The 23,645-nt window shown below is 37.9% G+C and overlaps 1 protein-coding gene across 7 annotated transcripts in view; it reads right to left on the reverse strand.

Annotated features, from left to right (window-relative positions):
* Positions 1-356: 356 nt before the first annotated feature.
* Positions 357-23,645, reverse strand: part of KDM4C (lysine demethylase 4C) — a 280,337-nt gene continuing 257,048 nt past the window's right edge. For 3 of the 7 annotated variants that reach the window (XM_074932069.1, XM_074932068.1, XM_074932067.1), the window contains 3 exons: positions 8,888-9,007; positions 4,060-4,152; positions 357-1,582 (listed from right to left, as the gene is read on the reverse strand). In XM_074932069.1, the coding sequence (XP_074788170.1) occupies positions 1,412-1,582; positions 4,060-4,152; positions 8,888-9,007 (384 nt within the window). In that variant the 3' untranslated portion in view covers positions 357-1,411. The other 4 variants (XR_012635528.1, XM_074932071.1, XM_074932073.1 and 1 more) reach the window with 4 other exon arrangements.

Below are 23,645 nucleotides of genomic sequence, written 5' to 3' on the forward strand. Positions count from 1 at the left end.
CAGAAAAAAAAATTTGTCAATTGAGGTGTCACATAGTAAATGAAAAGATTTCACTGTCCACTAGGAAAACTAAGAATAATCATGCAAGGGCAATAATGAAACAAAGATCTGTGTGCCTCAGCAAATAAAGGACAGGGTTTATCATGAAAAATTGTTTGGGTCCATGTATTGAGGTTTTTTTGCAAGGAGAACCCTAGAAACAGCAATGCTCAGATTTGAATTGGATTTTGAGAGGGCTCTTTTTCCTGTGGCAGACAGTCAGAAATCCTGCTGATGGTCCAATTTACAAGAAAAAGATGTCATTTTGATAAAGCTCTCTTCTAGTTTCACATATCCAAGTGTTCAGACCAATTCAGGCTTTCTGCTTTCTGTGAAATATCCAGAAAGGTCAAGATACCAAAGACTGAAGGGAAGCAGAAAGACAATAAATGAAAGTACAGTATTTATCAAGTTTTCATTTTAACATCAAGCCATGTGAGCGTCTGTGTGTCTACCCTGTTGTGTTCAGGAAACTACATGCATACTGTATATAGTGAATTTTCTTGATTCCTATAGGTATAAAACAATAGGATTGCAAATCATATCAACAGACAAAATGCTGCAAGTAAAGCTACAGTATTTATTTTAAAACTTTATTACATTGATAGAATATTATTTTAAAAGGAAGACCATAATATATTCATTCAAAACTAGGCTGTTAAGCATATATATTTAAACTCTTTAATTTTCTGTATAAATAATGAAAGAAAACTATATTTGACAAATATCTATTTTTAACAGACCTTATGAAAAACATGTTCAAAAATAATTGCCAAAATCTGCCTCCTTAAATATACAAAACACCCTTGCTGCACTGAAGATTATCTTTTGTAAAAGCCAAAAATATCTAAGTCAACAGTTAAGTCCACATCAAACCCTACTAAAAGCAGTAGTGACATAAAAATGTAAAAGCACTGGACAAAGTACAGCTTTTGTTTATTTTAATACTGGACATATTTTTATTTGTTTTAAAAATGCTTTATAAAAACTCTTGTTACTGAATTTAATATCCCTTCCTGTCTGCAGAAGAAAACAAGCCAGGGAAATTATCTCTCTTTACTAAAATGTTTCATATTCTGAATATGGATCTTTTCTCATAATCCAGGAGGAATTTTACCACTTACTTCAATGCAAGCAAGACTGAAAGTTTTCTTCATCATATGACTGTGTAATCCCTCTCACTCTCACTTGGTTTGCCCCTCAATTTCATAATCTTTAATAGATTAACTGAAGAAATCAGAACTCAAGTACTTCAGTTTATGAGGCTGGTGTATGGATTTGTTCATTGTAAAACTGAGTGTTCAATTAAACCAAAACCAATTGCAAATAATTCTGCATACTTTTTAATCAACATCCCTCTCTCTTGCTTTCTTTATAGCTCCTTCTGGCATTTCTTCTGGAATAATCTTTCCAAGAAGGCACGGCATCCTGGATCATCCACATATTCATTCTTAAAGCGGGAATTCAACACTCTCTGCCTCTTCCCTCCTAAGATATCTTCTCCATAAAATGTGTCTTCAAATCTCATGTCAGAAGCTGTAGACTAAAACCAGACATTAATTCCACATTCAATTTCATACAGACCATCATATTATGACATATTTTAGACAAATTACGTGGAAACACAGGCATTTTTCACTAGATCATATGAAGCTAGCTACTTCACTGAGTTTGCAGTTACAACTGTTTACAGAAAAACATATAAATATTAATTATTTACTTTTCCAGATTTTGCTTGTACTACTCATCATCTAATTCTCTAGATCTGTAGTGTTCCTTAGAAACACGTAACTAACACCAGCTGCTAGTTTTGATTTTATCCAGAGATCACATAATCACTCTAATTCAAGGTAAAAAACAGTAACATGGAAGTGATGTAATTGTTGGGCAGGTTTGATCCTAGCAGTATCAAGTATTATCCACCACCTTGTGCTAGTCAACAAAAGTATTAAATGCAAGGTACTATGGCATGGACCTCTAAAAAGAAACCTGCATACTGCCTAATTCACAAAGAATCAGTCACAAATTCAGTCATTTGTCTGCAAACTTAAAACAGTTGGGAATCAACTGAAACAAACCAGCAGGATAGCTGCCAGCAAGCCATTTTGGAAAAAGCAGTGGCAGAACTTTTTGGATCAGCTCCCACTACTGGAGTCATGGTAAAATCCCCAGGATTAGGAAAAGTGTGATTTATGAGGAATTTGTGTCATTTATTTCAAGAGACAGAAACACTATCATAAACTGCCTTTAACTTGCACTATTTTCAGCATGAGGAGGGGAAGGAGATGTTTGGCACACCTTGAGAACTACACAATCTATTTATAGAATTTGAGGCAATAGTAAAAAATCATGCAAAGGTCTGACCACAGGCTGTGGTTTACTGAACCAATTCAATGTTTTTAACCTATACTTAACTCCCCTCTGAAGCTGATCTATAAAAATTACATTTTAAAATGTGTACCATAAATCCAACTATACTTGTATTACTATCCTTAGTGAAATACAACAGCTTACATTCTACAGAACATGCAGTTAATTATAAAGACTTTTTACAGTCTCTAAAACAAAACATGGTAATGGAATGCTTTCCGAGTATAATGAAAAAGCCCACTGAATATAACCAGATGGTTCATTTAACATTTTCCAAGCTGTCTATCTTAACCCTTGACAGTCAGGGACACTTATCCCACATACACTGATAAAAAGGTGTCTTAGCCAAGATTATTTGACCACTGCACCTCCTATTAGAAAAAACTCTCCTAATCTTACTCTACTCATTCAGTAAAACAGGGCATCCTGTTGGTGAAATTCCTTAGCAGGCTGACCACTCCTTTCACACATGATGCCAATCCTTTCCTTTGACACAATCCTAGCTTCTGAAATAGACAGCATCTATGTTGGGGTTTGCTGAAAAGAACTAGATGAAAGGAAATGATAATAGCAAAGATGGCAGCTCCATATGGCAAGAAGCGTAGAAAAGTTGGGACTGAAACCTTTTTCAGCTACCTTGACATGTAAGTGCTGCATTAGTCCACCAAACTCATATAAGCTGACATATGCCTGAAGAACGACCTCTAAACAACTCCTTGCACCCAGCTTCCAAGAATCAGCTAATTAATGTCACATAATGAATGTGTGAACAGGTACTGTGTAGGAGCCCACCTCCCTACAGCAATGAAAAATATACTGTACACTGCTCTCCCTTTCAAAGCTTTACTGAAAACATTCTTTAAGTAAAAGGGAATTTTTATCCACAATAGTGAATTATTGTTTGTTCTCAATTATGACAAGATTTTTGTTTATGCTTTGGTTTTACATGTTAAGAAAGCTAATGTTTTAACTTGCAATGCAATTTTGAACAAACAGGTCTAAAGTAGAACATGGACATGAGAAGAACATGATACTCTTCTGAATAGTTTTGGTAAAGGACTGAACTGCACAATATTTAGCATTAATGACAAAGACAGGTAATAGCAGTCATCTTGTCTCCTCCAGCAACTGTATGGCAGAACTTTCCCTTTTCAACTTTTAAGTGTCATGCTCTTTGTGAACCTCAACACTTACACATGGCATACATACAAAATGACTAGCTAGTGGATGTTGTTTGAAACTGTAGGAAACTTCAAAAATATAGCAAAGATTCGGTTCTAAAGCAAAGACCAGTGAAATGCTGATGAGTCCTACCAGTGACATTAATGACTCCTGATCAAGCACTTTGTTTCTTAGAACAAGATAATTGCATTTTTATTAAATTCAATTCTTTTAAAATCATAAAGCTCTGAGAACTTGGAAAGTTTAAGCATACTGAAAGAACAGAATGTCTGACAATTTAAATATTTACTGACTTGATATTTCATGATCTGACAGGCGATCAACCAAAATGTCCCTTTTAGGAGAAAATAATTATGTTTGATAACAGCATTTGCCTGCACTGGAAGAACAACTAACCATTCTCACTAGCAAATGGACATTTGAGCTGGCATTTTGAGCATATATATACTTTCATCAGGAAATACTCACTAAACGTGCTTTTACTCTCTTAGGAAGCTCTTCATCTAGCATATAGATCTCTTCTTTCTTCATCACTATTTGAGAACCATCTTCAAACTCAACCTAATTGAACAAAAACAGGTATTACAAAAAAAAAAAAAAAAAAATTTAACTCTTGCAGGAATGTCTCCAGACAAAATTATATGTGCAAATATAGAAGACTGATATACAAATATTTTGCTCTTTTATTTTTGGGAATAGGATATTAGGAAAATTAGGATAAAACATGAAAAATATAATTTCTTAGGAAATGTAACACATTCATAAATTGAAAATAATATCTAAGCAAAGAGACTTCAAAATCAACACTGACACATATACAATAAACTAAACTTTATTAGATTAGGAATGCCAAGCACTAACAGCACAGACATTTTGCAGACATTATTTTGTAGGGGTGACATATTAAAATGTCTTCATGTCATTTTTATTTGCCTCCAATTTTTTTACTTGCTTATAATAAATAAAAAATTAATTTTTACATCCTGTGATTCAAGGTTGAAGAAGACCATGTCCAAAAAAAAGCATGAGTGACAACTAAGGAAATACCAGTTAACAGAATTTTATAGAATCTGATGGAATTTCTTTAAAATGCTCTGTTCAGAAGATGAAAAGCTTTATCATGCTTAGGTTTAGATTTAATCCAACATGAACCCTGTTAGCAGAAAATGAGAAAGGAAATGTAACTAGATGTGGGGAATGTTAAAATGATGAGGCTTTGAAGCATTTAAGCTTTTACAGTAGGTGCCGATATTTTTTTTAATAGTTCATCCAACAATTCTGAATCTCTGCTATTACCCATGACTTCAGGTTTAGTTCCCAGAGAAATTGTACTTTAAAGTTTGGTATAAAATGAAAAGAAGTCCCATTCCACACTTGTAGATCGACTGGGTTTTCTACGTTCAAATTAAAACCTTGCCATGACTGAGGATGTCAGATCAACTGTGAACAGCAGAAAAAACTGCCAGGGTACAGACCTATGAACTACTGACTTCTTTAAAAGCAATTTTTTTAAATTTTTTTTTTTTTTTTTTTATATCAATTAACAGGGATGCACAAATGCGGAATGCATTTCCAGAGCACAGATGGATAAAAAAGTCACAAATGTCATCCTTGCTCCTCTCTATTCTTGCTACTAACCCTGTAAACCTAGTTCGTTACTAGTATGTTAGAGGAATTTAAAGGTCAATTTGGCTTAAGCTTGTTTAATAAAGTTATGGCAATTTAGGTGTTTTTCACAAGGATGCAGGTGCAACCTTTCTGTTTGTCATGACTTGAGCTCAGAGGGCAACTAAGCACCATGCAGCTGCTCACTCACCCCTTCCTCCTCAGGAATGGGAAGGAAAAATTAAAGCAAAATGCTCAGGAATGAAGACAAAGACAGGGAGCGATGACTCATCCATTATGGTCAAGGGCAAAAGACAGGCTTGTTAGGGGAAGGAAAAAGAACATATATTTAAATCAGACACTAACAGCAACAACGCTTGACAGAGTTGGACAATGAGAAGCATTATCACATCTTAAAAACACCTTCCCCCACACCTCCCTTCTTCCAGGGCTCAGCTCTGCTCCTAATTTCTATATCTCCTTCTCCCCAGACACTGCAGGGGGCAGGGAATGGGAGTTGCAATCAGTCCCTCCACTTCTTCCTCCTCAGTGGGAGGACTACTCATATTCTTCCCATGCTCCAGTGCAGGGTCCTTCTGACAGGAGACAGTCCTCCACAAACCGTCTCTGACCTGACTGCTTCCCATGGGCTGCAGCCCTTTCCATGCTGCTCTCCTGTGTATCGCAGTCCTCTCAGCACTGAACCACAACAGGGTCTTTTTCCCACAGAGTCGCAGCCTTCTCCAGCTGCAGCCATCTGCTCTGTCATGGGATTCTCCATGGGCTACAGGTGGTCATCTGTGGATGGCAGCGGGGTCTGACCCTGCCCTCTCACCACGGGCTGCAGGGGTCTCTGCACCGGTGCATGTCCCCCCAGCTTCCTCCTTCTTTCTTTCACTGGCCCCAGTGTTTGCCTACATGTCTTTCTCATAACTCCTCCTCACAACTCCAACTCCTCCTCCCAGATTCCCCTTCTTAAATATGTTACCTCAGAGGCGCAGTCACCATCACTGACTGGCTCAGCCTTAGTGCAAAGGTGGGTCCAACTGGGAGCCAGGGGAACTTCAAGAGGCTTCTCCCAGGGGGCCACTGCTGTAGACCTCTCCCCTGCTACCAAACCCTCCCCACCCCAACCCAGCACACTACTATTCCTGCTCCTCACTGCACAATACATTTGGTAAAATGTTTTGGCATAATACATTGGTGATTTGGATAATACATTGTTGTTTTTTGCAATACTGTGAAAGAACTGAGCAGGAAATTAACTCTGCCAGCTCCATGTGATCAGAAAATCACCTCCTGAATGGGCAATATTTTTGTTTTTACTGCCAGTGTGCAGCAGGAGGCAACTGCTTCATACCACAGAATCTGACATGCTTGCTGTATGAAATATACAGAACATTTACAGTGAAGAGTAACTGGAAGTTCTTCAGCTATAATTCAGCATACCACACAGGAAATAAATCTGCCTACCATTAAAGGCAAACACAAGAGCTCCTCTAAGACTTTCAATAGTATTATGATTCATGCAAAATATAAACCCACCATCTCTAATAGCTCCAATTTAATTCAGACTGCAATTTCAAATCATCAATTTTATCCAGGAAGTTATTTTATTTGGACTTCTGCTGCCGTACTCTCTCTGGGTAAAATCTCTCCATGAGATTTTATCAGGAATAAATTAATTATAAAGTAAAGGCTCAGCTGAAATTGTTAGAAAGCAATTAATAGAGTGACTGAATAATTTAATCTCAAATGCAACTCAAAAATAAATAGTGAATGTCAGTATCAAAAATGATCAAGAAATCAAATGTGGATCACAGTAACAATTTCAGTTGAACACCTGCTTCATGTAGCATGTATAAGCCTGTTTAGGGATTGTGTATGACACTGGGTGGCAAATGTCAAGCTGGATGACAAATTCTGGTGCATTGTGTCCTGCATGGACAACTATGGTCACAATCAGTACAAATATCTCATGAATATGAGGGAAATGCACAGATTTATCCAAGCAGAAGAGACTTGCCTTATTAAATCATAATACTCATTTCAGAGAGTCCTTTTCAGTCTCTCCTTTTGTTGTACCATCTAAAAGGTCACACAGAAGACTTGAATCTCAAAGGTGCAGCATAGCTCTCATAACTCAGAAGAAGAATGGAGTATGTGCATGCATGGGTCCTGGGAGCTTTCAGAGAGGCTGCATAGAAAGACCAGAGGAAGAACTACTCATGTGTCTTGAAGTTAGCCTTGCACCCTCTATGTCATGGACTTTCTGTAACCTGTGCCCATGTTGTAGAAGCCTCCTCTTCCATCCTACAGATTGAAATACTTGTTTGTCTCCAAAATCCTATGCAGTGCAATCTGGACTCCCTTTAATCTTTAATCTTTGTTATTTTCCCCATGAGAGGGGTTGTTACAACCTCCCATGATTGTTGTGCTGAGGAACTCCAAACCTTACTGAACCTCCGCATGCCAATCCATTCCCCTTAAACTAAACTGGTTTCGTCATGTTGTCCAAGAAGTCTGAAATAAGACAAAGAAGTTTGTTTTGACTATGTCAGATTCCTTCAAATATGAAAGATAACAACATTCATCTAATCTATCTCACAGTATTCCTCAGAAGACCAGCTGTTCAGATGACTAAACGATTTGAAGATTAATGTCACTAGAAAACAATAATCTTTATATTTTATAAAGAACTTTTCACCTTCACAACATAATACAGCTTCTAAATATAAAGGAAGACACGAGATTTAGAGACTAGCTCAAGGGATGAGGCATTTGAGGACTTGAGTTCAATTGCAAGTCACTGGCAGAGTGAGAAGGTCAATGCAGCAAGTTATTTGGCTTTCTTGTACCTTAATTCATCTATAGATATAATAGTAAATTTGCCATTTTTGTAGCATAATGTGAGGCCCTGCAATGAAAAGTTACATAAGTGAAAATGATTATATATATATAAATGAAATGTACCTAGATTCCCATTCTTTCAGAAGTGCTATTATTATTGTGATTGTTTTATTGCAGTTTCTACATTCACCTGGGTACTCAAAGCTGCTGACTGATTTTTCTCAAAGGCAAACACATAAAAAAACAATTATTGTGTCTCTGAAATCAGAAGTCAGCTTTTTAGCTTTGCTTTCAGTGTTCAGTTCCCTTTTGCCTTTGCTAAAGATAAAATGCTCCTTAGATTATGTGTAATTAATTCAAAAGTGCCTCAGTCAAATGGAAGTGGGGCTATTTATGATCTTCTTTTTACTGTCCTCCCTTCCACCCTTCTATGAAATATCTATGGTCCATTGTAGTCACACACCAATATTTAATTTTATATTATTAATTGTATAATTACCTGACAACAAATAAAAGTAAATAACCAGGAGAAAATAACAAATGCTGGGTTTCAATCTTAATGTTCCACCTGTTCACCTGAGTTCTTATCAAATAACCCATTCTCTTGATTTTGTAAGAACAGGTAAAACCTCAAGTCCCAAAGAGTGCACAGCACTTGTCAGTGGTTTAGACGGCTTTATTTATCAGTTTAAATGCATTAGCAGTTACAATAAGAATCCACACTCCAGGCTTCTGTAGCTTTGAAGGCACAGCTGGCCACTCCCGTGCTAGAGCTGAATGAGCAATTTGCACTAAAGACATCTGAAAAGCTGAGTACATGGTAATAAATACAGACACTCACCTGATACATGTGAACTGTGTTTGTTCCCATATACTTTGCACCATACAGTTTTCCATCAGGCCATTTCACCTGGACAAGCTCTCCCTTTTCAGGTGGCCCCAGTCTTAGGCAATCTCTGCTCTGTTTACAAAGAAGGGTGGATTCTCAAATCAGTGAGTGAAGCCACTACACTGAAATTACCATTAAACTGCTTTTTACAAGTTTGCAATTGGAGGAGATCTATTAACATTTGTGTTTGAAGTTTTGTAATCCTGCTAACAGGCGAAGAGAAGATACTGTTAGCCTTTATGAAAATGAAATACCGACCAAAGGAACACTCTCTGTACAGCTTGATGCTGCATTGGCAAGGCAACATATGCATACATCAGCTAGCTATCAGCAACTGTGATACAATTCCCCCCAAATTAATTTCCATCACACAATGAAAATAAAGATCACTAAAGTGCAATTGCATATGTGTAATACTTTCTCTTTTACATATTCAGGTAACTCATTTTTTTTAATCACAGCACACTTTTTCTAAATGCTAAATTTGCTGACTGAATCACACCCTGATGGACCAAACTATGAATGGGAGAATGCCAGTGAGTAGTTCTTCACTTAGCTGATGGAGAAACACTGAAAGAATCCAGATGCTTACAAAGAATTAGGTTGGATTTTTTTTTTTTTTTTCCCCCAGAAGACATGAAGCAAAATTTCCCTGTGTTTTGGCCAAATTTTGTGCCTCATTTGTTGAGCATGTCAGAGCATTACAGTTTACATTAGTTGCAACATATCCTTGTCATGGTTTCTGTTGCCCCATATGGCTAAGTATGGCCTAAATGACTCATCTGCAGAGCACACTGACCACACATCCATAACAACAGCTGTCCACATGAAGAAATACACGAAGGACCAGAAAAGGATTCTGTCAGGTCTGTGATCAGCAATTCTTTCAAAGCTATCTCTACCAAATACTCACCCTAACAAAGGTATCTATACCTTGTACGGACTACATCACAAGACTTATCATGTAAATTAGTGCTAATTTAATGGTATTCTCCCAGGTGTGAAAGGACAAACTTAGGTGACCATGTTACCTGAGGTCACATCTAAGAGGTCTAGACTGGGAAGAGAAAAGATAAAGGCAAGGACTCAGGTATGAGGAATCAGTGACAAGGTCCTGCAGGACCTGGTATTATCTCAGGTTGCTGAAATACTGTTTTCATAGTCTCAGATTTAAACAGAATAATTTACAAAAATATTGTATTTTTGAGTTCACTTCCAACAGAGGCCAACAATCATCATGACAAAGAACTCAAACTGTGGAAGTAAAAATGTACCACAGTGATATTTACTGGGATATTACCATGTTACAATATCATGTTAGCCAAATCCAGGCTTAATAAACTGTTTTTAATCACATGTACCTCAACCCATGAATTTGATTCAACACATGAGAAAAGAAGTGAAAAGCTGGATTTTCACAGAAACACACTTTTTTGCATGACAATACCGTCTCTGTCATCCTTCAGGTGCTGTGCCAAGGGGACAGCTTTAAAATATGCCCTGTGTGTTTGTCTGGCAAAGGATGATGTGACAGACACAGAAAGATATATCCTTTCAACTTCACTGTATATTTGGGGTAGTAGCTGGCATTACTGTACTTCCCACCCCACTATTTCCAGGTGAGGTGGGGGGAAAAAGGCAAGGGGAAAGGATGGCTCATGCCAACTTTCCAACAGTGGAATAATTGGCTTCTAAGGGTACAGGAATTGCTAAATGACTATCATAGCTCTAACTATAAATTAAGTAAGACTGTATTTTTAATGCTCTCTCCTCAGTGATGGTTATTGTCATTATCATACTTCTTCCTTTATCTCTTTTTTGCTAAAGTGCAAAAAGGAGTCTTGGTTGAACGTCTTGAACCAAACTTTTAAAATGCATCATGGAAGACAGCAAATTTCCTGAAAACAAACAATCTACCAACAATGTCAAGCCAAACATTAATTTTCCAAGAACAAAAGCCCAGCACGAATTTCTCCCTTTGCACCTTGCACAAGAAAAAAATCTCACAGCTTCTCTAGGATAGCTAATGGAATTGCTCATATGGAAAATTAAAGCTCTCATGCAAATAACTAGACAAATAACAATCCCATTCTTCATGTATCACCACAGTGTCTTAGTCTATGCAACAATGTTTGGGAAACCTGTGCTAAATAGTTTTTGATTATTTCTACCAGAGTTCCTACCTTTTATTTTTATATTACATAACGATTTCAGACATTCTCTTTTTACTGCAAAAATAATTCTCACCATTTTCTTCTGGAGAATGATTACACCCATGACAAAACTGCAAAATTGTAACCTTACTTTTCTTAGTCATATGATGAAAAGTCATACATCAAGATATGACAATAATTCAACATTTCCATACACCAGTTGTAAATAACACATAGTGTGGGCTCTATCTACATTCAGCTTGTAAACCATGTACTTTCCCCATACAGTTACACAGTATATTTTCTTCTTCACACAAATGGACAAAATCATGCCTATCTGTACTGAAAAGCCTATTCATGCAAGTGTTCAATTTCACATCCCAGTTGTTTCACAGCTCAGAGCTCCAGCACAAAGCATGGATAGCCACAGAAGGTTGCTGAGGGACATGTCCAGTTGAGTTGGAGTAGATGAACACCTCACCACTTTGCTGGGCAATTAGGTCAGCATTAGACAAACCTCACAGTGAAAATACCTTTCCTTAAGTGAAGAGAAATTCCACGTTAAGAAATATCCTGTATTTCAGTTCGCATCAGTCTTTCATCCTGTCACTCTGTACCACTGAGAATTGTGTGGCTCCATCTTCTTTACTTCTCCCACCAGGTATTTACACACTTGGATAGGATCCTCAACCCTACTATTCTCTAGGCTGAACAGTCCCAGATCTGTCAGCCTCTCCTCATATGATAGATGCTTCAGTTCCTTCGTCATCTTTGTATCCTTTTGCTCTACTTACTCTCGTATGTACACGTCCTTCTTGTACAGGTGAGCCCATAACTGAACGCAGCACTCCAGGTATGGTCTCATCAGTGCCAGGCTTACAGCCATTCAGAAGTTTTCTTTATGAGCAAAAACCTGTGAATAGCAATAATTCTAAAATTTTGTTGTTTATTACAGGCAGTATTTTCTGGTTTTAGAAACATACGTTTTGGGGTTCATTATATGTATTGAATGAAAACAGTAAGCAATACATTTGCAGCGGATGTTGGGAAACTACGTTGAAATACTGGGTTTGTCTCCTATGCTGTCACTAAGGAATTCTTGTTTACAGCACTACAGATAAAGTAGATAATTTTGCTATTTTTCTCTTCTGATACTCCTTTGTTTTTACCACAGAGGCAGAACAATGCTTTGGTTCATTAAGGCTGGTCAGAGAATTTGCAAGTAGCAAACCCAGTTGCAGTGGCACGGTGGTGATGGTTGACACAGACTAGGAACAAATGCTGAGCAACAGTAATGAAAAAAAGGGAGGAAGTCTGCACCTGAAGCATGTGATTTTTATCCAGGAATTGTGAAATGTTGCAAGATTCCCATAATACGAATACAGCCACTGACATTTGAAGAAAATATATATATTTTTTTTTTTTAAATTAAAAAAAAAATGTTCAAATGCTTCCCTAAATCAAGTCTAAAAAGTATGGATATTCCAGTCTAAGATTAATTTCTGTATTATTGAGACTATTCTCTAAACTGTTAAAAACCCATGTTCCTTGAATACCTACAATTTTATTTTGACAATGTTTTGCCTAGCAATTATGTTAATTCAGCTATTTCAAACTCAATTATTATTTTCAAAATTATAAGAATATAAGAGCCTTTGACTTCTGGGTTTGATCCGAAGGAGTCACACTGAAAACAAGTATCTTTAGTGAATTCAGTGGAAACAGAAAATTCTGTGGTGCAATCCTTTGAGAGACTGAAGCGTCCTATGACTGTCTCAAGGCTTGCTTGTGTCTGTGCAGACCTCCAGGAGAAGCTGCTGCGGCCTGTGGATTGGCCTGGGGAATGTTGCCCAGGGAAGTGGGGGTGTATTGAAGCATGCACCACCTCACTTCTTTGCAGTTGTATTGTTGGACTCTTCATACAAACTTCAAAGGGGCAGACCTGTACTGAGCTGGCCCCGTGGTGTAGCCATTTGTGGCCCTACTGTGTAGGCCAGACCCCACGTATGCATTGGTAATAAACTGACAAGAGGCAAACTTCATGCCAAGAAGTCAGATGCAACAAAACCTGTGGGACCAGAGGAAAAAAAAACCTAAAGGTGAGCAGATATGCTGATCAGCAGATACGATGAATTTAAAAAGGCAACAGAAAACTCTGCTTGGTGTGCATCCACCATTGAAGCCAGATCCGTGTGCACCCACCACCAAACAACTGAAGACTGAGGACCAACGAGACACTGCTGGACCCATGGTGGTGACTATTCTTGCAGCCCTATGCCACATCCTTGCTTTCTTTTTTGTCTTTTCCTTCCATTATGTCCTATTGCTACCCCTCTTCACTTTTTTTTAATAATAAAAACCAGTTTGGGGTATACAGCATTTGACCTTGTTTGTGTCTTAATCTCGCTCTTGGGATCGTATCAAAACCTCCCCCGACATTGGATCAAGACATTAAACTGGTGTCACAGACAGGATCCCTAGAGACAAGAGTGCAATATTGGCTCACTGTGTTAAGTGGGACCTCTCAGGAACATAAGGAGGTGGGTTCGTGTTGTGTTTGGAATTTACATGCTGCCTCCCTGAGAGGACCGCTTCCCTGTTTTATACATGAACAGGGTTCTCAGGGAACAGAAAGCATCTAATGAAGGTGTGACCTCCTAAGAGTGAATAGGAGGAAGAGTGGATACTAATATTAATTTTATTGGTGTTAATTAAGGTGTGGCCTCCTGAGAGAGAAAAGGGGAAATCTGGATATTAATATGTGACCCCCCTTATGTGACCCCCTCAGGACAATAGCCCCTTTGTGTTAAGGAAGGAAAAAAAAAAAAAAAAAGAGGAAAAAAAGAATGGCTAACCAGAAGGCAGCCAATGCTTGTGATTATGTCCCCTTGCCGATCGAAGGGGTAGATAAATTATATGACCTTTTGGAGGTACATCAGTCTTGTCCCTTGCTCCAGGGACAAGACTGGGCAAAAACCTAGTGGTTTCAACCAAAGAGTGTAGTGGATAGCATAAGAGTGTTGCAGAGGAAAGATAAGGTTAGAATGAGGAAAGGAAAAGCTATAATTTGTGCAGTGTTGGGAGTGAGTCTGGCAGTGGCAGTGAAGATAGAAAGCAAAAGTTTTGTCAAGCTGATACTGTAATTGACTCCCTGCAAATGGTAATAAAGACCCTGCAGGAACAGTTGAAAGAAAATAAACAGTTTCTGGATGAGGAAAGGAACCAAAATGTGGTATTATAGGAGGAACTGAGGAATCAACTTTTGAGGGAGGTGGATACCCTGGCAGAGGTAGAGGTGAAGCTTTCAGAGAGGGGGATCTATCCCCAAGGAGATCTGCAGAAGGCAAAGGAAACTGTGGAAAGCCCTCCCATATGTACCTGCTGGTTAAAACAAGAGTATATGTATGAGGATGATAACGACCATCCTCGTGTTGTTACCAAAGAAGTCCCATTTACAGCAAAGGTTTTGCAACAATTGCAATGGAACCAGAGACAAAGTATGTGTGGAGAGTGTCTTTGTAGGGGGCAATGGAATTTTGTTGTCAGAGAAAGAAGTGGAAGGATATTTGGGGTCTGGGTGTGTTTCTAACCAGTGGTAATCATTGGGGCCCACGGTCATTGACTCAGAGGGCTGCCTACTGGGCCAGAGAGCTGACCCCCTTGGAAAGGGGAAATTCCCTTGCAATTATAGGGACTGTTGATCAATTGTTGGAGAGTGTGGAGAAGACAGCTTGTCTGCAGATGAATGTTACTTCCAGCGCACCCTCGTGGATTGAATCATCAGGGACAAATGCTTCCCGAGACTCAGCGGGAAGGTCCTTCGCCCTCTGATGGTGAGTGGGGCGGGGGTAAAAGTCTGGATTTACATTAGATAGCTCATCAAAAACGGCTGGGGTGATTTATTGATCACAGGGGTTGTGGAACCAAAACAAGTCCCAGTTACATTTTTAGTAGATACTGGAGCTCAGATTTTGGCTATTAGAGCTAAAGATGCCCATGGATAGGAGAGCAAAATTAATACAGGGTGGATTATTCCATCTTTCTAATTATAACCCACTTCCAGTTCTCAAAATGAACCAAGAACACTTTCATTTCTTCTTGCAGATAAAATCCCATGGAGAACAACATCCTGAGCCACAATGGGGGTTACTTATGTAGATTTTCATTTTTGTATAGTTCATTGTCTTATTAATATTTCTAGGATGTATTCTCTGTCATCACAGAAACTGCTTTGGGTGACTGTTCTCTCCCTCAGTTCCTAGGGAGGCTTTGGTGCTCTGAGTGCTTACCGAGAGAGAATGGTGGGCCAGCAATTTGAGTACAGTCCATAATGGGACAAGATTATGAGGATGCTGATCACTGGCAACTCCATGTTCCTAGAAAAGGTGTCTACTGCCTTAACCGGACAAAAGAGAGAGGAGTACAAGTCGGGGAGAGTGTTTGTGAATGGGCTTTATCCTCAGGCTTTGATCGTTATGACCCCTATTGCAGACCCTATGATGGTTCTAAATACCAAGGGAGATGGAACCAAACACATGTAAAACTCACTAACAATAGTTGGGTAAAATGTTCATACCAAGAACCTACAGGGGAAGGTTGTAAAGCAGTAATGCGAGACCATTTTTTTGACATGCTGTTTGGAAATTGTCTACATGCCAATAGTACAGATAAAAACTGTATAGTGCAGGTGTTTCAGTAAGCCTGCAACCTGGAACCCCAATGGAGTGATTAGTCTATTGTCTGACAGAAAACTAGACAAAGAGGAAGTCTTAGAAAGGAAATATTGGCATGGTCAAAGTAGAATATATGAGTATATAATGAAAAAAGAAGTTTTCTGTTTGAGGGACTTTTTCCCAATGAGGAAGGCAGCAGTTGAAAAAAAAAAAAATGTCCTAGAGACTGCAATCCATTATTTACTAACACTTTAAAAAAAAGAAGTTCTTTTCAGGATCAATACAGGAAAAGCAAAAAGCTCTCAAAACCACTTCTGAATATTCTGAACACACAAAACCCCCACCATTTCATTCCTCCTGAATCTAGCAGCAGGAAAAGTTTTTCATTAGCTTGCACAATGTTCCGCCTTTCAACAGTCAGCTTACAGCTCAGTGTTTGATCTTTCAGGAGTTTAAATGGAATCATATCCTTCCAAATCTTATTCAGTCTTTGGTGAATATGGAACATGATTGGTGAAGAAGGGATCAATTAAATCTTGTAAGTAATGGTCATAAAGGTTAATATTGTATTTAAAATCATAGTAATAACATTGGTCATTGTATCTCAACAATTTGTTTGAAAAGAGCAAAGTGTGGTCCATACGGCCTCTTTTAGATGAGGTATAAACCCGACAGTAATCAACTATTTAGAACGGCTGTCAGGAAACAATCATATTCAAGTAGGAAAATGCCAGTACTTGTCTATTACAATCAGAGGGCACCTTCATCATATCACTTGGCTCTTGTTAATTGCTTTGATTATGTGATCCTACTCTGACTCAAGAGAGGATAGAAGAATTGATGATGAAGGTCCCCAATTCTATCATACAATTGAAAATCTAGACTAGTACATATTGTCTTACAAGCTGCTTTTGCCCCCCAACTCATACTTTTGCATTAGCATGCTGTGGAACTTCTCCTGTTAGGATGAAGAAAATCAATCTCCATCTTGATCAGATCAGAATATTTTCTGTGGGAGATTACTAAACTCGTTTTCACAGCTGTGCTCCTACAGTGAGCTTAATAGGGAAAAGGAGAATGAAACATTGTGAGGTAAAAGACATTTGCAATCCGTAACAGTCTCAAGACCCTTCTCTAAAGCTAATGAATATTACTGGAGAACAGTTTTCTCTGAACATAACCTTAATACATTCATATATATATATATATATAAAACAATACAATGAAACTTGAGATTTCTTTTTCTGTGCATTAAAAAAATAAGGCAAAAAACTTGAAAAGACATTAAAGAAAAATCAATCTATGTTATACAGTATTAAGAGGGAATATTGTCTGCAAGTGGTTCACTCAAAGTTTACTCTTATTCACCACTAACTCATCTGAATCAGTATAAATTATTCCCTTATAGCTGCACTGTTTTACAAACTTTAGGTGTACATCCATAAACTGGCATCACATAATGTAATTTGTTAGACATGCACAGTAGCCTCTTCCTTTTCTGAACCATTTCATTCTTCTGAAACTTGTTAAATAATTTTCAGATCTGCCATATCCATAATATTCTTCTACCTATTTCCCATAAGGGTGTCTACAAAATCCACAACATGCAGCATCAAGCTGTCATCAAGCATTAACCAAGACAGCAAACATAATCAGGCTGGCAATTCTTTCTTCAGGAGAGTGTCTAACTGAGCAGCCCCTATTCCCATGAACAACACCAGAAACTCCCATTTTATTTTTCTCAACAAGAATAGAAGTGATTATCTGTTTAGCTGGCACACACATCGTTGAGCTCTGTTATTTTTCAAATTGCTACAGTATAGACTGTATTCAAAATAAAATATTTTTGTTTAAATTGTATCCAATTTACAGCATTTTTCTCAATGTCACATAGCAAAAAATTTTCGGCATAACCTTGACATTCCTAAGTTTTACTTGCTGATTTGTTTTGTTTCCAAAACAAAGCACAAAAAGCCTCATTGTTTATTCAAATTCTTGTCAAATACTGTTGATGGTATAATTGACATAATACAGGGCTAAAGTGGTTAAGCCCAGCTCTCAAAACAGGTTTTGTGAGCTAGCACATACTTCTAATCTTATTTTTTTCTGTATGGCTCCGTAATGCAGTGACAGAATGAAATACACGGAAATTGTATACATTATTTTACTTAATGGTAAAGGAATAGCATAAATATACACAGAACCTTACTGGCATTATTCTTCCTTAGATGCTATGGGTTTAAAGACAGTTTCAATGTTCAGTCAAAACTACTATTTGTAACAATTAGTTTAGCTGAATGTATTTTTTTTATCCTTTGAAGTTACTCATTGTTTCTGTCATATGACATCAAAACCCTCTAGGAAGACATATTCCAATCAATCAACAGAAGTGTTGCAGAAAGACCATGTAAGAATACATTTCATTGTGCTGCTGCAGCCTTCTGTATTGAAGGGTTCTTGTGAATCCCACTATGCTGTTGTCATGAAACCTGGCAAGAAGCAATGGCAAAGGCAGAGGTAAGCAGCAGCCTGGCTTCAGCCCTGCAATGTGCCTGGTGATACAGATCCTTTTCATATTGTTCTATCCCTGATGCACAGGGGCCATGGCACGATATTGTAATCCTCCTCCTGGCAGACTGAAAACATAATCTAGCCCTGAGGTTTCAAAGATCAAAGAAAAACAGATACCAAAAAGACAACTACAGCTAGATCAGACTCTGTAATTGCAATAAACCTCGCCTTCCTATCCCGTGTATGTACATATTTTTTTACTATTGCTCATCTTGTGTTTGTTCGTAAATTTATATATATTGTTAAAATCAAACTGCAAAATAGAAACTGTTCATTTTCTGTCATCCCCTGCGTTGCTCAAATCCATAAGAATGGCTCAGGCCTTAGTATTAGTCTAACCACAATTTGCATTGAGAAGCAATACTGACTTACTTGGTCTTTTATCCTAGAAATTCCATGGTTTCTGAAAAATAACTTAAAATTCATGCATGGTCTCCAAAACTGAATAACTAACACCTCTAACCTCTTATTTTGAGGAAAATAAAATTTATTTCACAGCAAATTCAACTCATAGCACATTCATTTCAATTTATAGCAAATGAGCATTCTGGTATTAATCACAAAATTAATGGTTACTTCTCACAACACAGACAAAACACACTAACTACTTCTGATTTTCATGGATAAGACTTCAAGTGGGTTTCTAGTACGCAGATTCACAACATGAAGTAGGAAAAATCCAGGCTTAATTATTGGGCTTTGGCACAGAAATGGTCCTCCCACTGACTACAGTTGAACTGCATCAGTCATTTCTAAATGTTTCCTTTAAATTAGGACCTGAGTTAAATTTATTATCCTGCTTCATTGCTACTAGGGTACCTACCTTGAGCTATTGCTCTCTGGACTCACAGAAATAGCTGAAGATGGCTGGAAGGGGAAGGAGTGCAGAACTAAGCACTGGGTGACCACACTGTCAGAAGGAAGCTTTTGCTGTACAGAACCCAGAGAGAAAAACGATCCTGTGGCAGAGCAGGAAAGCTACCTTTGAACAGTCCTGAGGATGGAGCTTCAATGTCCCCAAGGCCATTCTGCAAAGGCACTTCGTGCAAGATGTCTCCTCTGCCTATGTTACTTCAGCTAATACTAACTTTCAATGTGAGTGTTAGTGATTAAGCTTCCATGGTCATGCTCACCAGTGATTGTTTCATAAGGAGCACAACTAATGTGATTACAACTAACACCTCTGACTTAGAAAAGCTTGTCATACCGACAAATAGCATACCACAGCTGCAAACAGTGAACATATCTACCAACACTGTTAAAGTGGACGTGAAGAAACAGATTGTGGAAGCTCTCTGAAACAACCACTGATCTCAACAGACTGTCAAACTGTGTTTTTCTTCTGGGAGCCGATAGTAGATGGTAGCTAATGCAAATTTTTAGAAACACAAAATTAGGTTTCATATGTTCCAAGATAATTTGAATGAAAAGGAGAGTGGTAGCTAATTTGCCACAGTCAGAATTTTATCTAAACAGGAACAGCAATTTACACAGTGCATTTGCATTTGAAAGAGCAGGCCTGATTCCCAGGAGTGCAATTCTGGTTTTGAACTGGTATAAATTCAGTGAAATCACCAAATTAACACAATAGTTACTGTAATTCAACAAATTTAGCCTTGGATCACATAATGCATAGTATAAAAATACTCTGAATTTATGTATAATATGTTGTCCTTAAAATGCTACTGAATCTTCTCTAACAAACTGAATACATACTTTCACCAAAGGGAAACTGGAAGACAAACTGGATCATGCATTCCTGAATACATCTAAAAATTTCTTACTTTCGATTTAGCTTAGCAAGTTACTATTTCAACTATTACATTGCCTTTCAGCAAAGTATTAATAACACAAATACATGTGTAATGTTAATTGACAGATGCAGAATTGGCCAGAAGGCTACAATTCAAAACCACACTGCAGAATGTGGCTTAGGATGTCCAGGGTGGTACTGGGCATCACAATAAGGTGCAGTACAGATGACACTGAGGAAGCTTTAATTTGGGGTAGAATATAATCTTATGGGACAAAACTCAGTGTTAGCAGTGGGAAGGTGAAGTTGGAAAGGACACCAGAATGTCTGATTGACTAGACTGTACTTACTAGACTACTTTAGTGCAGCAGAGAACCCTTGTTTATGTTTACATTAAAGTTAGATGAGACCCTGAATCCTACAGTACTACCTTGTATCCTGCCCATCTATATATTGGTGAAGGCCTAAAGGTTTAAAGTTCTCAGTAAATCAATTGCAGTCGGATGAGTACAAAGAGCAGTTCATGTTCTGCTCCTGCTCCTGCCCCAGGACATAACACACTTGAAGAAAAATACTCCTTCTACCCCCAACCACCTCCCCGAACACACATGGCAAGTCTGCAGATAATCTACTTCTGAAACACACAACAAATACGGTAAATTACCAGTCCTGAAAATCCTACAATTCCTGGGTTACCTCAGAAAAAAGGCGGGAGCAGAAATAGTGGTCCTCCCCAACTCCCAGCAGTCCCACCTCATCTCAGTGGTTCCTCTGTGATTCTGGGGATTTTGCTGTGCTCCACATGCTTATCACAGCTCGTCCTGGTCCCAGACATGGGAGACACACTCACTTTGCAAACACAAGAAGCACTGTAATATATTTCTGTCTCTCTCCTGCTTCACTGCAAAGTCAGCCATCTTATCATAAACTGCAAAGTAATTGATTATCTTCCATTTTCTTTCTCTTGCTGTGAGGGCATTAGCTTCAACTTTCCTAAAATAATTATCGATTAGGATCCATAAAGTATTCCATTATAAAGTGGAAAGGACATTATACACAGGAAGCCATGTAAAGATAATACTTATATTTGAAGCTTTAATTTGCCTTTAATCTTTCCTATATTCATTTTTTATGCTTACCTATTAAGTTGCCTGTATTTCTACTGTAACAGGAAAAAAAGAAAAAGCAAAAGCCACAGAAAAATCACTTCTGTTCTCCATAATGAAGTGAAAGTAAGTCACTTTAAATCAATACGGTTATAAGGATGTACAACAAGTCGTCAGATGAGAATCAGACTACTGGATGTTTTGACATTTTGGAGCTTCAAGAGTTAAACGATGGAAGAAAAGCCTCCAGTCTGAAGCCCTAGAAATTAATCTTTGCTTTTGAAAAAGTTTGATTCTAACTTATTAAGACCACAGTTTTAAAAACAGAAATTCATTTGTGTTATTATTCAATTATTTGCATGTGCAAGGCATAGCATTCTGTGTATCAGCACTTGCAAATCCAGTTCAGAAGTTCAGAGTTACAAAAATCTGTTAAAATAAACTTCTCAGCTCACACAAACTTGAAGTAAATTCTTCAAAACATATATACATATTTAACTTCTTGGAGTATTTCACAGAACAAGAATGCAAATTTCTACACAATTCTTACAAATCTAACTGGTAAAAGGAACACAACTTTTCTCCTCAGAGACATGTCATGCAGCTCTCACAGTTGCTTTCCAGAATTTTTCAGAATTGTCTGACAGTGGTTACACCATACAAATTGCTGAGTAGTAAGTTCAACTATACAGCAGGTAATTTTACAATGCTGCAAAAAAAATTGTGCCAACTCAACATGAGAAGCACATTATTCAGCTCAGAGACTCAATGTCATCTCAGTTAAGAAATTTAAAAAAGAAGATTGCTAAACCTATTATAATTCATTAGGTCTCTCTTCTCACGTCACACAGCTAGTTCTGAGGACTTTTTGACTAAGTTTATACCAAACACAATCTATCCCCTTGTTACCTTCAGAAGTGTATTGCCTACTTTTCTATTTCGCATTCTCAGAAATCACTGGTAATTGTGGTACTGGAGTGCATCCAAAGTATGTATAGATTGCCAAGAAAGAGTGCAAATTCAACAGTTCTGATTTCCTTAGCCATTATTTAGAGATTTACATGCCAGTATAATAAAACTGAACAATAAGCTATTAATGTCTGTCAGAAGTCTAATGGATCTTTCACAGATACAAGGAGGCAGGTAAGCACTACTACAAAAAGTTTTGATTTGAACAGGTAGATAAGCAGGTGAGAAACCACTGGAAAAATATGGTGAAACTAATCAGTGGTTTAGTCACTTATAATGCCAGACAACTTTGATGGAGGGAAAGTTACATATACCTGGTTTGTAGGACAGATTTTCAAAAAAACACAGCATCCTTTAGAAATGACTAGGGCTAAAATTCAGTCTTCTATTTTTTATATCATTAATGGACTGTCTAGACTTATGTGTTAGCCCAGTACTTCCCCATGTCCATTGTTCAAGCAGTATATTTTTTTCAAAAGCAGAAGCAAAAGTATTAACATACACAGAAATTGAGAAGCTGAATGAGTGTCCACATAGACCTATGCAGACACATATATACTGCAGCAGTGGAAGTCCATAGTCATGGACAAAGTCATTAGGGAGAAGTTCTTGTAAAGAAGTAAGACTTTGTTCTTGAAGCTACATCCACCACTCATGGCCCCCAAAAGTGAGGTACCTTTTCTAACCTGTACCTGCAAAAAGTGCCACGTAATAATGGTACATTATGGTTTTAAACTAATGTTCCCTTTACCCTGCCCGTAGAGGAAATAATTTTTGAAGAACCATCCAGATGAATCCCATTTGTTTTACAGCTCAAAGAAGGATGAAGTAAATCCCTTCGGTCTCTCATTAGTCTAATAACACTATCCTTGGGACAATCTGTACTCAGCCTGACCGCTTTGCCTGTACTTTACCCCAATTAGTTCACCTCATCTTGAGCAACTTCTAAGATTATAAATGCCTATACAACTTCAAACCCCTCCCAGATATCCAGGCCAGGAAGGATCATTCAGAACCTCAGTGAGCCCACAATCATCAAGAGAGATAGGATAATTGGCAAGACTATGCACACAGTATGTGTATACATTAGAGTGTGGGTCATAAGATGTCAAAGCTTTAATTTCAAGATTTTGTAGGGGTCTAAAGTGAGCATTTGTGGGCTGGGACAGTGATAGAGGATTGCAAAGAAGGTCTTGGCCAAGAAAAGTACTATTTTTTCTTTTTAATATCTTCTCAAATTACATTTCTATCATACTGGCAGGTTTTTCTTCAAATACTGGCAACTAAAATGTGCTCAATTTTATTACAAAGAAAGCAGATGATTATAATTTTGGACTTTGAAATTTAGGTGCACACTGTAAGAAGCTGTAGCCTTGGCCATAATCTCAGTGAAGTATTTTGGCTGTCAGAGTTCTCAGTAGCCCTGTTCCTCCCTCCTCCGCCAGTGGTGAATTTGAAGTACTGACAGACACAGAAAGACAGAGC

This window comes from Athene noctua, chromosome Z, assembly GCF_965140245.1.
Source record: "Athene noctua chromosome Z, bAthNoc1.hap1.1, whole genome shotgun sequence".
NCBI lineage: Eukaryota > Metazoa > Chordata > Aves > Strigiformes > Strigidae > Athene > Athene noctua.